The 12,764-nt window shown below is 34.2% G+C and overlaps 3 protein-coding genes and 1 long non-coding RNA gene across 6 annotated transcripts; 2 read left to right on the top strand and 2 right to left on the bottom strand.

Moving 5' to 3' along the window:
- Window positions 1–445: 445 nt before the first annotated feature.
- LOC112702048 (uncharacterized) lies at window positions 446–3,409 on the top strand. Of its 2 annotated transcripts, none has more exons than XM_025752912.2 (6): window positions 446–768; window positions 1,748–1,947; window positions 2,148–2,590; window positions 2,751–2,832; window positions 3,012–3,111; window positions 3,214–3,409. In XM_025752912.2, the coding sequence occupies exons 1-4, from the start codon at window positions 567–569 to the stop codon at window positions 2,785–2,787; spliced, it is 882 nt and encodes a 293-aa protein (XP_025608697.1). In that variant the 5' UTR covers window positions 446–566; the 3' UTR covers window positions 2,788–2,832; window positions 3,012–3,111; window positions 3,214–3,409. The 2 variants fall into 2 exon arrangements, with proteins under 2 accessions (XP_025608697.1, XP_072055100.1); XM_072198999.1 differs by having other exon boundaries at window positions 456–768; window positions 2,903–3,111.
- Window positions 3,410–3,591: 182 nt separating this feature from the next.
- Window positions 3,592–5,250, bottom strand: LOC112702047 (two-pore potassium channel 3-like). The gene is made up of 2 exons (XM_072198997.1): window positions 4,436–5,250; window positions 3,592–4,042 (listed from the first exon to the last, which is right to left on the bottom strand). Exons 1-2 carry the CDS (start codon window positions 5,248–5,250, stop codon window positions 3,898–3,900), a joined length of 960 nt encoding a protein of 319 aa, XP_072055098.1. The 3' UTR covers window positions 3,592–3,897.
- LOC140174439 (uncharacterized) lies at window positions 4,676–5,663 on the top strand. The gene is made up of 2 exons (XR_011863595.1): window positions 4,676–4,815; window positions 4,889–5,663. It is a non-coding gene; the product is annotated as an uncharacterized lncRNA (long non-coding RNA).
- LOC112702046 (uncharacterized) lies at window positions 5,355–9,730 on the bottom strand. Of its 2 annotated transcripts, none has more exons than XM_025752906.3 (9): window positions 9,405–9,730; window positions 8,272–9,096; window positions 7,943–8,131; window positions 7,706–7,797; window positions 7,429–7,488; window positions 7,256–7,325; window positions 6,536–6,739; window positions 5,979–6,370; window positions 5,355–5,496 (listed from the first exon to the last, which is right to left on the bottom strand). In XM_025752906.3, the coding sequence occupies exons 2-9, from the start codon at window positions 8,950–8,952 to the stop codon at window positions 5,439–5,441; spliced, it is 1,746 nt and encodes a 581-aa protein (XP_025608691.1). In that variant the 5' UTR covers window positions 8,953–9,096; window positions 9,405–9,730; the 3' UTR covers window positions 5,355–5,438. The 2 variants fall into 2 exon arrangements, with proteins under 2 accessions (XP_025608691.1, XP_025608692.1); XM_025752907.3 differs by having other exon boundaries at window positions 8,272–9,014; window positions 9,405–9,727.
- Window positions 9,731–12,764: the final 3,034 nt, after the last annotated feature.

Here is a 12,764-nt window from a genome sequence, read left to right as displayed (position 1 = left end):
GAAAATAAAAGAAAAAAAAATGGGTGGAAAAATCAATTTTTTATTATTTGAAATATAAGAAAAAATGGGTGAAAAATCAAAAGGTTAGCATGGGTCCATATAATTGTTTCCCTCTTAATACTGCAAAGAAAACTGAAGAGAGCTGTGAAGAAAATTGAAGAGAGAAAGCCAAGGATTATTAATTTCATATTTACTCTTTTGACAACAAAAAGCAAGATTTTTAACTCATTATGTGGAATTAATATATATAAAGGTAATAAAGTAATTTTTTCTTCATCTATATTTTTTTTTTATTTTCTTTTTTTTTTTATTTTTTTTTATCTAAACAACATACAAAAAATTTATTTTTTTTTCTCATTTTTTTTCTCTCATTTTCCATCAAACATCCAAACATAGTGTTAGTCTTATGGTCCGTTTTATGGCAAATAATATAACTTCCATTTTCTGTTATTTTGAATATTTTTATTTTTAAAATAAGAAAAAAAAATTCAAATATTTTTGCTTTTATTAAAAAATCGTTTTCTGTTGCAGAGTGTCCTTCAGAGAGAGAGAGAGAGAGAGAACAGATGATAGCGAAGTGTGCCTCCCCCATTCCCATTGCCATTGCTGTTCCCAGCAGCCATAGCCACAGACCTTCACTGAGGCCCATCAACATCATCATCAAGTGCTCTGCTTCTTCTTCAACTTCATCAAATATCAACAGTTCTGAACACCTTCGTTCTCAGCTCGATCATCTTCATGCTGAAGCGAACACCACCACTACCAAGGGTATTCTCTATCTTCCTCTTCAATTTTACTTCTTCATACACTCAATTTCCTTCTTAATTAGATAACTTTATTAGAGTAAAGGAAAAATAAAAAATTTAGCTGCTAACCCTAACCTAGTGAATTATGTCACATGGGAACCTAGTTACGTTACCTATAACTAATTAACTATTAACTATTCATGAGAATTAGGAAAATGTTGTTTTTTTTTCCTTCCCAATATCCCTTTGCAATTATTAGATTTACTAATTGAGGGTTCTTTTATCAAAGTGGGGGTTGATAGTAATGAGTGAGAACAGAAATTTCTAAGGTAATCATTTTCACATGCAAATGCTGCTTTCTTACACTAGACAAAAAAAGGGTATCACCTATATATTAGAGCAGAAATTTTAACCTGACCATATTTGCAAAAGGGGCATTGTTTGTTGACCTTGGAAGCTGCTCAAGAAAGGAGATAGTGCCTTGCAACTGAATGATGTCAAATAGTTAATATTATCCATGATCCAATTGGTCCTTATAATATTACTATAAGTAATTGCCATTTCAAGAATCCTGTAGGTTACTGTTCAAGTAGAAAAAACAAAATCCAAACACCAAAAGAACTCTTTTCAGACTATGTGAATTTGAACTTGTATCATTTCACCAGGAGAGAAAAGAACAATGAGAAAAACAGAAAAAAAAATAAAAATTGAGAGGTCCTGCGTCCTAGACATATGATTTTCAATGCAGATACTACTTTACAAATGGTGCAATTGTCAAATGGTGTGTGCATTAGGTCTAGTTTAATGTTGCGGTAAATAATACTATTGTGAGTTCCCTGACAAAGTTCAAAGTTCTGCCTTTTGAAACTATGTTATGATTTTCTTTATCTATTTGAATCTAACCATTGTTGGAAATCTACCTAGTGGCTAATGGCTCGGTTGTTATCATTGCTTTTATCATGGAAATTATATAAAAATTTATGTGGGGGTGTTTGGTGCAGCAAATAATGCTAGAATGAGGCTCCTGCGGCTGTCAGAAGCTGCAGAGAAGCTCCAAAAACAAGCAGCTATAAGCATTCAGAGGGGAGATGAAAATGGTGCAAGGGAAATGCTTTTCCAGAGGAAGAAGGTGTTGCAAGCTCTGGAAAAGTCTAAAAGCCGCATTGAGTTGCTTGATGAGCTATCCACAAAGCTAAGTGAGGTAAAGGGAATGCATTCGTACTCTCAGAGTTTCATTTGGAAAATATACCCTTTGAAGTTTGTAAACCCTTTATAACTTTATTTAAGAACTGATTTTGTCTCTAGAACTTTTTTTTCTATAAATTAATAATGGCTTAAACCCAAAAGCAGGGCAGGGAATCTCCTTAGAACTATTATAATGGAAACTTCTTGTGGTTTCAGGCAATATCTTTGAAAGAAAGTCAGCTCATTGGGTCCACAATGAACATGGAAGACACAATAGAAGATGCTTCAAGTCCCATTCGAATTGTTGCACCAACGGAGGAGGTTCAAGAAGATTTCTCCGAGGATGACTCAGAACCAAACACAGTGAATTTCAGTGATTTTCAAGGGAACCGACTAGATGATGAGGAGGCTGTGAATATTCAGGGATCACTTAGCAATGACAGTTGGAATGAAGACAATGCTGTTAGCTTCTTGTCATTTACATCTGCTTATGACGAATTCCTGGAAAATATAGATAAAAAGCTTGACGAAATTGAAGCTGAACTAGTTACTGTTTTGAATGTCTCAACGTTGGTTCTGGACAGTGAAGAGAGACCAAAAAATTCCAGGTTGCAACAAACAACAGAACTTCTCGAGAGCATCCGCACAATAAGACAGAGGTATCACTTTTCAATCTATACAAGCATAAATTCTTATTTTCTTCTTTTAAAATTTAAATACAATTTGTTTTTGGGTTTTAAGTATTGTTGAGAAATGAGAATAATATATGAAGAAAAAAGACCAGAGTAATCTAAAACTTTCGAAATTTCAAACTCACAGAATTGCAAGTATCAATCTATCACAGAGTCAAAACTGAGGATCTGATCAATTTTGTGTTGCCCAACTCATCTTCTGCCGCCAGGTGAACACTACCTTCCCTTGTAAGAAAAGTTTGCCACAATGTTCTTATGGCCCTTATTAACTCAATGTAGGAACAAGAAAGGCACATGGGATATGGCTATTATTACAACAAATTGCATTGTTGATTTTTTTTCAAATACCGCTAGTCCTTCCAACTTTCTTTGTCTGATCCCATTACAGAAGTAGCAGATTGGAACAAATTGCCTAAGGACTAAGGATAGGATAATTCAGTGAAGTAGCTTGTCAATGCCTAAAACTTCCATTGTGCTTTCTGCTTAAGGTAATGGAGCATCCTTAGAATTAACCATTGTGTTATCCCTTAGTGGTTTTATAATTTTCATGAAGAACTACTATGTTAAATCATACATCTGATATGTATCAGGTAGCTACAAGGTGTGGAGTTTGTAAATATGGCTTACAAGATTCACCTTTTATACTATTTTGTTCCATTCAATACCACAAAATCCAGTCATATTGGGAGGCTTTGCAACTATGGATGAAATTCCAATGACAATAGTTAATATTCTGTTTAATCATTACTTAGATCGCTGACTAATGAAACCATTTTTTTCCCGGTATTATTGCTATTTTTTTTGCCGTTGTTATTATTTATTTATTTTGTAAGTAGAAAAAGATGGAATTATGATTACAATTGTTTCAAAACTTTTTAAAACACTCATTAGAATAAGTAACTATAATTACATTAATGAATATATTAGCACATTCATTATATATGATATGAAGCAAGCAATGGATATTATTTTGTGCAAAAATGGGATCAAACTATTTATATGAAAGAGCGTGATTTTTATTCAGTTAAAAGAGTACAACAGCAATCCAAATTGTGTATTCTGTTCACATTGGTGTATGACATCACACCATCAAACAAATGGAACTTGCACTAAGAACATTACTGACAACCATGATAAGATACCTTTCACTTTTGAAATATTTGTGCAAGACCAAAAGGGTAGTGCTCCCACCTCCTAGTGCATCCATATTCCATGGTTATTGCAAATGGTAATAAATGGTTCATAATGCCTAACAACCCAAGTAGATATTTGAATTAGACATTTACCATAAGGTCAGCAACACTAATCTTGCCATAGATGCCACAATCCAAGGAATCAAATTGTTTGCTTATTTGCAGAATGTCAGTCTCAGTTATTTTTCCCATTTGCTTGAGCTTGTAGATAAGAAATTCGGACTTGCTGCAAGAACAAATGCGAAAGGTTAGAGGATTGAGAAGAGTGAAATATGTTATTACTCATTTATTCCTTCCTTGAGGGTGGAGAAAATGGTGTTTGCAAATATACTGTTATTGGATTGGATATCAGTTATTAATGTTGATCTTGATGATGATGGTTCTTTCATTTCTGTCTCATCATGCATTGAAATGCTATTATGTAACTACACCTAGTTTATCCTATAATTTTTGTCATTTCAATTTTCAAGCGACTAAAACTAGCTTAAGCTACAAATTTTGGCCAATGTTGTGTCCATTTCTGCTTTTGTAACTTTAATGCATTGAATGATTCTATTCTTCTGCATATTGTGAAAAAGGACAAGGATACATGTAATAAGAAATACCAAACTCAACATACCTTATTGATCCATCATTATCAAGGTCTGCAGCTACTAAATCTGACATAGTTATCTTCTTATGAAGAACCAATTTCGCCACCTTACGTTTCCTCTTGTGCATGCTATAATCAGTTAGGTACAGAAAGGCCCTAGCAACTGCCAATGTACTTACCAAAAGCCAGATAATCGCGAAGCATCTTCCAGTTACAGTTTTGAAAGCATAATCGCCATAACCAACTGTCGTAACAGACGTAATGGAGAGATAGAAACTGTCTATCCAATCCATACCCTCTAGAAAGTGAGCTGTGACTGCTCCTGTTGCGATGCAGCCAATGACAACAACCAAAGCTAAAGAAACTTTTGTCCGAATTCGCATTCTTCCTTTCTCTTCATCAACTATGTAAGTCCAGAGAATTCTCTTATATCTATTCTCATCCATCATGCTCAATGTGAATGCTTCTTGAGTATCACAGATGTATTCAACCAAGCCGCTGAGGAGAAAACCAGTAAGTCCAAAACCAACCAAAATGAAACCACAGGTAAAGATCTTGGTAGATGTTGCATCAGGAACAATATCTCCAAATCCAATTGTGCTTAGAACTACTGTGAAGTAAATAGCATCTATAAGCTTAAGTGTGGTGGTACCCTTGAAGCTCCCATTTATCATGTACACTGCAACACCAATTGCCAAATACAAGAATACAGAGATGAAAGATACCCTTACCATTAAGGTTGATGAATTTTGTATAGGTCTAGGTTCAGAGGGCTCATGAAAGTCTATGCCAGTGTCAGTGAATAGTACGGCCGGTGCAGAACGTGAGACATGTGCAGTCATCCTTTTTGAGATGCTCAAGTTTTCTAAGAGGTTTATATAAGGAGATGTGGATTGGCTCAGTGATGGAGCAGCAAGAACATGATCATGGAGACACAGTTCATGGTGTGATGTTTGTGCTTGGTGGTGAATGTGCTTCTTCTCCTTTGCTGGAGAAGGGGCTCATGCATAGTGAAGACAACATGGTGCATTCAGATACAGTTGGAGACTAATGCTAGCATTAGCAAGCAAGAAGCAATGTTCATCCAACTACAAGTCAAACCAGAAGAATGAAGTGTTGGTTCTGAATTTAGCTATTCACCTAAAAGTCATATGGCTCTAAATTGCAACATGTTATAAAGAACTATTCATAAATGACCCTACTAAACTATTGTTTTGATGTTTAATAGGCTAATATCAATTGAGTTTTAAAACTTTATATTTGATTATTCAAATTTAAGTGTAACATTCACATAAACCTGAATTTGGTTAGGTTGCCATTGAGAAATACATTTTGGCCTCGACTAAATCCCGTGTGTACAAAACAGGACAAAGTATAAGTACTAGGTACAAAAGTTATTCTGCAAATTGAACCCAGATTTTAGGAGACAAATCAATTTTTAGATTCAACTTCAAGGGAATTCATTTTTCCATTGGAACAACCTTTTTATTAGAGAATAATCACAATGATACACAAAAAATCTAAAGATCTTATACCATACAAAAGTACAAATATCTATAAATTGAAAAACCTTGAGAAAACAGAGCGATTATTTGCACCACTTGGTGCTCCCCTAACTTCTGCAGTTGGTGGAACATCCATACGAGGACCCGTTTTTCGCACTTGAGCATGAGTTTCTGCTTCATGTTGAAACATCCTGACCAGCTCTTCAAGCTCCAGCTTTCTCACTGCAACATTTTCTTGCATTATGGGTTTCTTCAAACCGAGATAAACCAATCCGATTCCAATAAGTATAGCTCCCAACACAAACAAGACGGCAGAGAATAGGCCAAACGCATAAGGAGCTCCTTCGGCTCCAGGTATTCCGTCAACGTTTATACCAAATAGTCCAGTGATGATGGAAAGAACAAGGCCACAACCCCCAAATATTCCAAGGTTATGTGTAACCGTGAGGCTTTTATCCTAAAATAAGTAGCAAGAGTGTAAGACTATGCAAAGATACCCTTACTATTAGAGACTAATTTGTTGTTAGGAACAAATTTTGAGGTATTATGCATAATTGAATAAAACATTAACGAATCATAAATATATTGATATAGTTCAGTAATCTGTTATGATTTCGGAAACCTGCAACCATGCACGGACTGTGCTTTGCAGGACATCTTGTATGGTGAACAACCGTCCTCGAACTGCTTCTTGCTCCTCAATCATTTGCCTAGTACTCTTTCTTACTCCTTCCAGCAAGGCTCTTGTTGTATTCCCTCTCAACTGTTGAAGAAGTTCAAAAACAATTTCCTCTCGCGCGTGGAGCGACCATTTCACTCTTATAACCTGCTAGGCCATACAACGAACATAGATAAATGTATAAATTTCTATGTACACAAGTTACACATATATTACTTGTGTTCATAGTAGACTGCCATTTGAAATGAGTAGAGATTAGAGAAATCCATCAGATTTCTGCAGAATTTCCTATATGCCTGACAAAATATATAGATATTTGAAAAGAGAAGCCGATAGAAAAATGGACTAGTTAGTTTTTGCATACATTTGTTTACTCCTTCCTTCCATGTTCAAATAAGGTAAACATGAACACTAGTATTTCAGAAGGACTTGACTGATATAGAACATATAAGCTAAGTTACCAAAGCACCATAATCATGTCATTATTAATTAACCAAAAAAAGTTTAAAAAACACTACACTCTGGCCAATTAAAGTTAGAGAAGTTATACGAATGAAATTCTCCAACATAATCAGCAACAATATAATTCCCAAAACAATGTTATAATTTATAACTGATTTTCTATAAATAAAGTACAGTATATGTCATTCTGCATAGTTTTACCTGGGTCGATAATCTTCTAATTTCCTGGTTCAATATTATTGTGAATAGATGTAAATCCTCATGGTTTCTCCTGTCAAGAACCAAAAAAGTTATTGTATAATGCATCGGAAAAGGTAGATCAGCCACTGAAGTAAAACGTTTTATGTATAATGATCTAAAGAAAATGCAATCACCTGTTCATAAACATCAACTCAACTTCATCTGCAGCCCCAAAGATGTGTTTACGCCACAACCTATGACATCCAATGGAGAAACTCAATGTTTTTAAATGAACATCAAAGTATTAGAATCATGACCATTCTACACTAAACAAAATAAAAGTTATTGTCTGAAAGCAACACCTTTTGATCCATAATTCGGCTGTATTCAAGATTTCATTTATCTCTTACACAAAGGTCATAAACAGAATTAAAAGGCAAAGAAACATAGATTATTGGAAATAATATTAACCTATCGTCCCATCGTGCAAGATGGCAAGCTAAGTGCGCTACAACTTCATGAATGGTGCGCGGAATGTTAGCACCTCCAGCAGCCAGCAGCTCCTGCATGAATTGCAGCATTGGAGATTTAAGTACTTAGTTTAAGACAACTTTAGATAAAATCATATAAACAATTAAAGAAGTATGCCTTAGGCAAAACTACTGTCAGATTACTTGGTGGGATAAAGGCTCAAGTCACTTGACAAACCTGAACTTCAAGAATGCCTAATACATTTATGTTTGATGCAGAACCCTTTACATGCATGGCTGTAACTAAAAAGTTTTGCGCCTGCCATGATCGTAGTACAACAGGTATGTCATCTTCCTCTGCTAAAGGATCACCAGCTGACTGCCCCAGAAGTTCAAATAGCAGACCGCCAGCGACTCGGACTGGAACCTGTCAAAATAAGCATTTTAGACTGATTTCATTTGAACACTAATCCTAGGAAATGGCGAAAAGAAAAACAATAGGATACAATGCAGGACACAAGGAAACGTATTCGAAAAAGATAATAGCAAATTCCACTAGTTCATTACCTCATATAAAAGGTGCTTCATTCGTTCACTTATTAATCTACTTTCATCTTTCAAAGCTATGCTAATAGCAGGATGTAACCAATGAGAATTACCCAACCATGTAACAACAAATGGATGGCTTGCATCCAAATGACACCACCATGTTGGACCAACAGGCCTTTCCCAGTAAGGAGTTGCAACATCAGCAACAGCAACATCAATCTCATCATCTGTGAAATCAAGCAGCTGTGAGGCCCAACCATCATCGGTTCGCACTGCCTGCACAAGTTCGGAGATCCTAGACCAACCAATTGGCCTCCAGTAACTTCTAGGAAGACCCTCTTTGCCAATGAATTGATGAGGTGATTGGTGATAATCATCTAAACCATCATCAAGACCCCCAGTTCCAGATTGATCTAGCAAAGTTGGGGGTGAATCAACACAGCCATTCCTACTAAACTTTCTTCCTTCAAATCTTTTCTTTGCCACATCTCTAACTCCCTTGATGAACTCAAAGGCACAGATTAGTCCATCAGTCCAAAGTTCCCCTACTGATACCAAGTTGTCCCCTGAGGGAGATTGGAGTTTCTGATTCCACTGCTTCTTCATTTCACAATGTTCATCAACTACTGAACCTGGATAACCTTCATTCACAACGTTCATTACACACTCAAGTAGAGGAACTTGAGCCTCTACTACCATTGATTTGTGGGGAGAGTGTCTCAACTCTCACCTACTTAACAGCCATGATCATCAATTCATCACTATGCATGATCACACCAAACGAACACTCTCAAAAATTGAGCATAACAATCCATAATTCATAGTAGTAGAAAACCTAAGATACTAAACAAAACCAAAAACAAAATCAAAATCAAAATCTAACGGCAAGAAGCTTCTTAAAAAGATCATTTAAAAAAAAAAAGAATTATCTTTTTACCCTTTTATTAAAAGAAAAAATATGTGGAGAGGAAAAGAAATGGTAAACACAGAACATATGCAAATGGCGTATAAGGTATGATTAATCATTTTAAGTTACAGAAGAAGAAGTTGAGGATACTATCGACAATTCACACCAAACACAACAGAACAAAACGAAAAGCAGTTATCGTAATCATATATGGAAGAAGAAGAAGAAGAAGACAGAGGAGAACCGCTAGGAACTACGGTGGCGCGCACGTGGTGAATGGTGACACGCTGAAGAAGCTTAGCAGATTCTCATGCACATTTTTCGAACAAAATGAAACCTTTTTCATATAGTTTGGGTTTCTCTCAATTTAACATTTGCTACTATCAAAATCTTATAATATAGTAGGAAAATTGAAAATTTCAATCTTCAAAGGTTAATTTGCAGAATTTTCTAAAATTTAGGAGGATAAAGCGTATATTTTGAACATCAAAGAGTAAAGTACAAATTTTTCAGTGAGGACTTGTAGTTGTAGGAATATAAGATTTTTTCATTTTTATGAATCTTTTTAACAAAGGAATCTTTACATTAGCAGTATTATTAGTAGGAAGGAGTCAAAGTGAAAGTGAAGGGAAAATTCCCAAAATAGAAAATTTTGTTTTTATGAAGTATGAATTTCACAATCTTAATTTAAAGATGATTAGATTTTTTATTTTTTTATTTTATTAATTTTTTTCATTTTAAGTAAATGTTTTGAACTTATATTTATTGTTGAATATTTTTTGTTAAACTATTTTTTCATTTTAGTCCATGACAACAATAAAAAAATTTGGTGGTCCACAAATTCAATCCAATAAAATACATAAATTCAATTATAATTTTAGTTTTTATTAATAAAGCAACAATAATATTTTTTTTAATATTATGGATTACACAAACACACAACACATATAATAGATGCTCATAGCATCATATACAAAAGGAATGAAATGAAATTAAACTACTCAATGCATAAGGAACACTCCTTATATATGTAGATATGACTAATAAAGTTGTGAACCAACAAGATAGTAAAGAAACGAAGCATATGTCTTATTTAAAGCATACGATAACTAATAACATGCCTCGTTTAAATTTGCACATATATGTGCTTTTCCTTAGTCATGTTGTGGAGGGTACTTGCCATGAGGAGGCTTGTCATGGTGGTATGGTGGCTTGTTGTAAACCAGCGGCTTGTGCACGGGTGGGTTATAAACCGGTAGTTTGTGCACGGGTGGCTTATAAACCGGTAGCTTATAGACCGAAGGTTTGTAAACCGGAGGCTTGTAAACCGGTGATTTTTTAATTGGGTGCTTGTATTTAGGAGGCTCATCATGCTTATAAAGGGGTTTGTAATAATCTGCAAACCCTTGGGGAGTGAGGATTAGGGCAACAAAGAGGATCGCTATTAACAAAGATAAGGGAGCCATCTTGTTAACTAGTAACTTAGTTTTTGTGTGTGTTGGATTAAATTTGTGGGTTAGAAGATTTGTCATGAGTTAAAGTGGAAGAGTAGTTTTTTTTTGTGACTAAATAGAAAAGAAAAAAAAAAAATAAAAAAATAGAGACAAAGCCAAATTAATTGGCTAGATTCATATCTAAATCTATTAGATATTGAAGCTCACTCTATGGTTGGCTCCAATTCGAGTGAATGTCCGCGCCAGAAGCAACTGCTTTAGCCATAGCAACACTATTTGCATTCTTCTGAATTAAAAGAATAACCCCCTGTATATGCTTTGCCAAATTCTATTCCGAAATATCTTTACCAATCATTTTTTGTTTATCAAGAAAGGAACTTTTAAATAGTCTATTTCACAAATAACTTCACGAAATCTACTCTCCCAAACAAGAAGTAAACCTCTCCAAATTACATAAAAAGAAGATACCATTTTCAGTCACATTAATTAAGAAAGAATCCAAGACTGAAAAAGAATAACGATGACATATATCTTTCTCCTTTATTCATACTTGAGACTTTTAGGTATGTCTCTATATGGTTTTCTAGGATTTACAGGCCTTTTATTTAACTTTGTAAGCCAATTACTCCTTTTCTGAAATTAAAAGATAAAAAATAGATATTTATTCTATAATGGTAGCATGATTTCTTACTTAATTACCAAAATCTTAATTGAAATAAAAACTTAGACGAACAAAGAACAATGAAGAACATAATACCTGCTTTTTCTTGTTTCTTTTTTTTGTTTTGAGTATTATCATTGTATAAAAAATTTAGAAAAGAAAGGAAGAATTATTTAAAAAATATTTTTTTATTATTCATATTTTTTATCTGTGATTACAAAATTTTTACCAATATATAGACAAGATACCCTAATAAGAATACGCTAAAAATACGCTTGTTATGAAATAATATCCTAATGAATTACATTGATTTTTTTCCAATCCTCTTTAATATTTTCCTAATTTTGTTCCTTAATTATGATATATTCTAATACTGAGCTGGTTGATTAGGTTTAATAATTTCTTCTACAATTTTAAAATATTACAAACTTAACTACAGTAACATCAACACACAATGAACAATAAGGTGTTGAGAGTTAATCAAACAAAAGAATCAACTTTTTTTCATTTTTTCACATTTACTCTTAGATTGTTCATGAGTTTCTGCAATTTTTACACATTTACAAACTCAATCGGTAGCGTTATCAAGAAAACTATCTTGTTCATTGCAATTGCAGAAAGAAGAGAAAGACCTTACTCCATTACATGCAGTTGCAGTGAAAGTCCAGAAAAAATTCAATTTTGGCTCACTTTTTTTCTCTCTACAAAAACAAACAGATTCAACGACCATTTTCTTTTTTTTGACTTGGTTTCTCTTTACTCCTTTACTAATTGCTATTTATACATGTAGTTATTAAGCGCTCAATTTGATACTCCCAACTTGTACGGAGTTTCAATGCTCCAAAAATAAAATACAATATAAAAGTATATGTTTGGAGTTTTAAAGTTCTATAATTGAGAGATATTATTAGGAGTATGTACTCTTTTAAATTGTTCTGCTAGAATTTTTTAGTATTTTGTTAGGATTTTTTAACGGAATTCTTACTGCCATCAAGGTTAAATTGTCAACGTCAATTAAATCTGAATACAAGTCTACGTAATCTGTATGGCAGACAACGAGGGATGAAGATTGGACCGAGGAAAACAACCGGAAAGGACGTAGAAATGTGATTCTATTGGAAGAGGCAGACATATCAAAAAGTATTAACGCTTGCTCCAATAGTCTCTATGGCAGATTCTTTGCTTCCAAAACCTTCTCAGTTAAAACCATGGGGAATGCTTATGGGAAAACCAAGAAAGATTTAGCGTGAGTGACAAAGGGGATAATTCCTTTCAATTCTATTTTAATAAAGAAGTGGATGTCTTGCGTGTTAAACGTGGTTTTCCATGGCTATTCAAAGATTATGTGCTCCATGTCAAGAGATGGAAGGAAGATCAGAACTGTGATGAAGAGATTATTTCCAATTTTTCAGTTTGGGTTCAATTTTGGGGTTTGCCAGAATCATTTAAAACCCTCGAAGTTGGACGTAAATTGGAAGAGAAACTGGGT

This window comes from Arachis hypogaea, chromosome 7 (genome assembly GCF_003086295.3).
Source record: "Arachis hypogaea cultivar Tifrunner chromosome 7, arahy.Tifrunner.gnm2.J5K5, whole genome shotgun sequence".
NCBI lineage: Eukaryota > Viridiplantae > Streptophyta > Magnoliopsida > Fabales > Fabaceae > Arachis > Arachis hypogaea.
Note: the sequence above shows the minus strand (reverse complement) of the source record. Positions and strands in the feature narration are given on the sequence as shown.

Coding starts and splice junctions, on each gene's coding strand:
- LOC112702048 (XM_025752912.2), top strand. CDS start 567: ATGATAGCGAAGTGTGCCTCCCCCATTCCCATTGCCATTGCTGTTCCC. Junction 1,948..2,147: donor TATCCACAAAGCTAAGTGAG/GTAAAGGGAATG, acceptor TTGTGGTTTCAG/GCAATATCTTTGAAAGAAAG. Junction 2,591..2,750: donor ATCCGCACAATAAGACAGAG/GTATCACTTTTC, acceptor TCAAACTCACAG/AATTGCAAGTATCAATCTAT.
- LOC112702047 (XM_072198997.1), bottom strand. CDS start 5,250: ATGACTGCACATGTCTCACGTTCTGCACCGGCCGTACTATTCACTGAC. Junction 4,043..4,435: donor GATAATGATGGATCAATAAG/GTATGTTGAGTT, acceptor TTGTTCTTGCAG/CAAGTCCGAATTTCTTATCT.
- LOC112702046 (XM_025752906.3), bottom strand. CDS start 8,952: ATGGTAGTAGAGGCTCAAGTTCCTCTACTTGAGTGTGTAATGAACGTT. Junction 7,798..7,942: donor TAGGCATTCTTGAAGTTCAG/GTTTGTCAAGTG, acceptor CAATTCATGCAG/GAGCTGCTGGCTGCTGGAGG. Junction 6,371..6,535: donor CAGTCCGTGCATGGTTGCAG/GTTTCCGAAATC, acceptor TACTTATTTTAG/GATAAAAGCCTCACGGTTAC.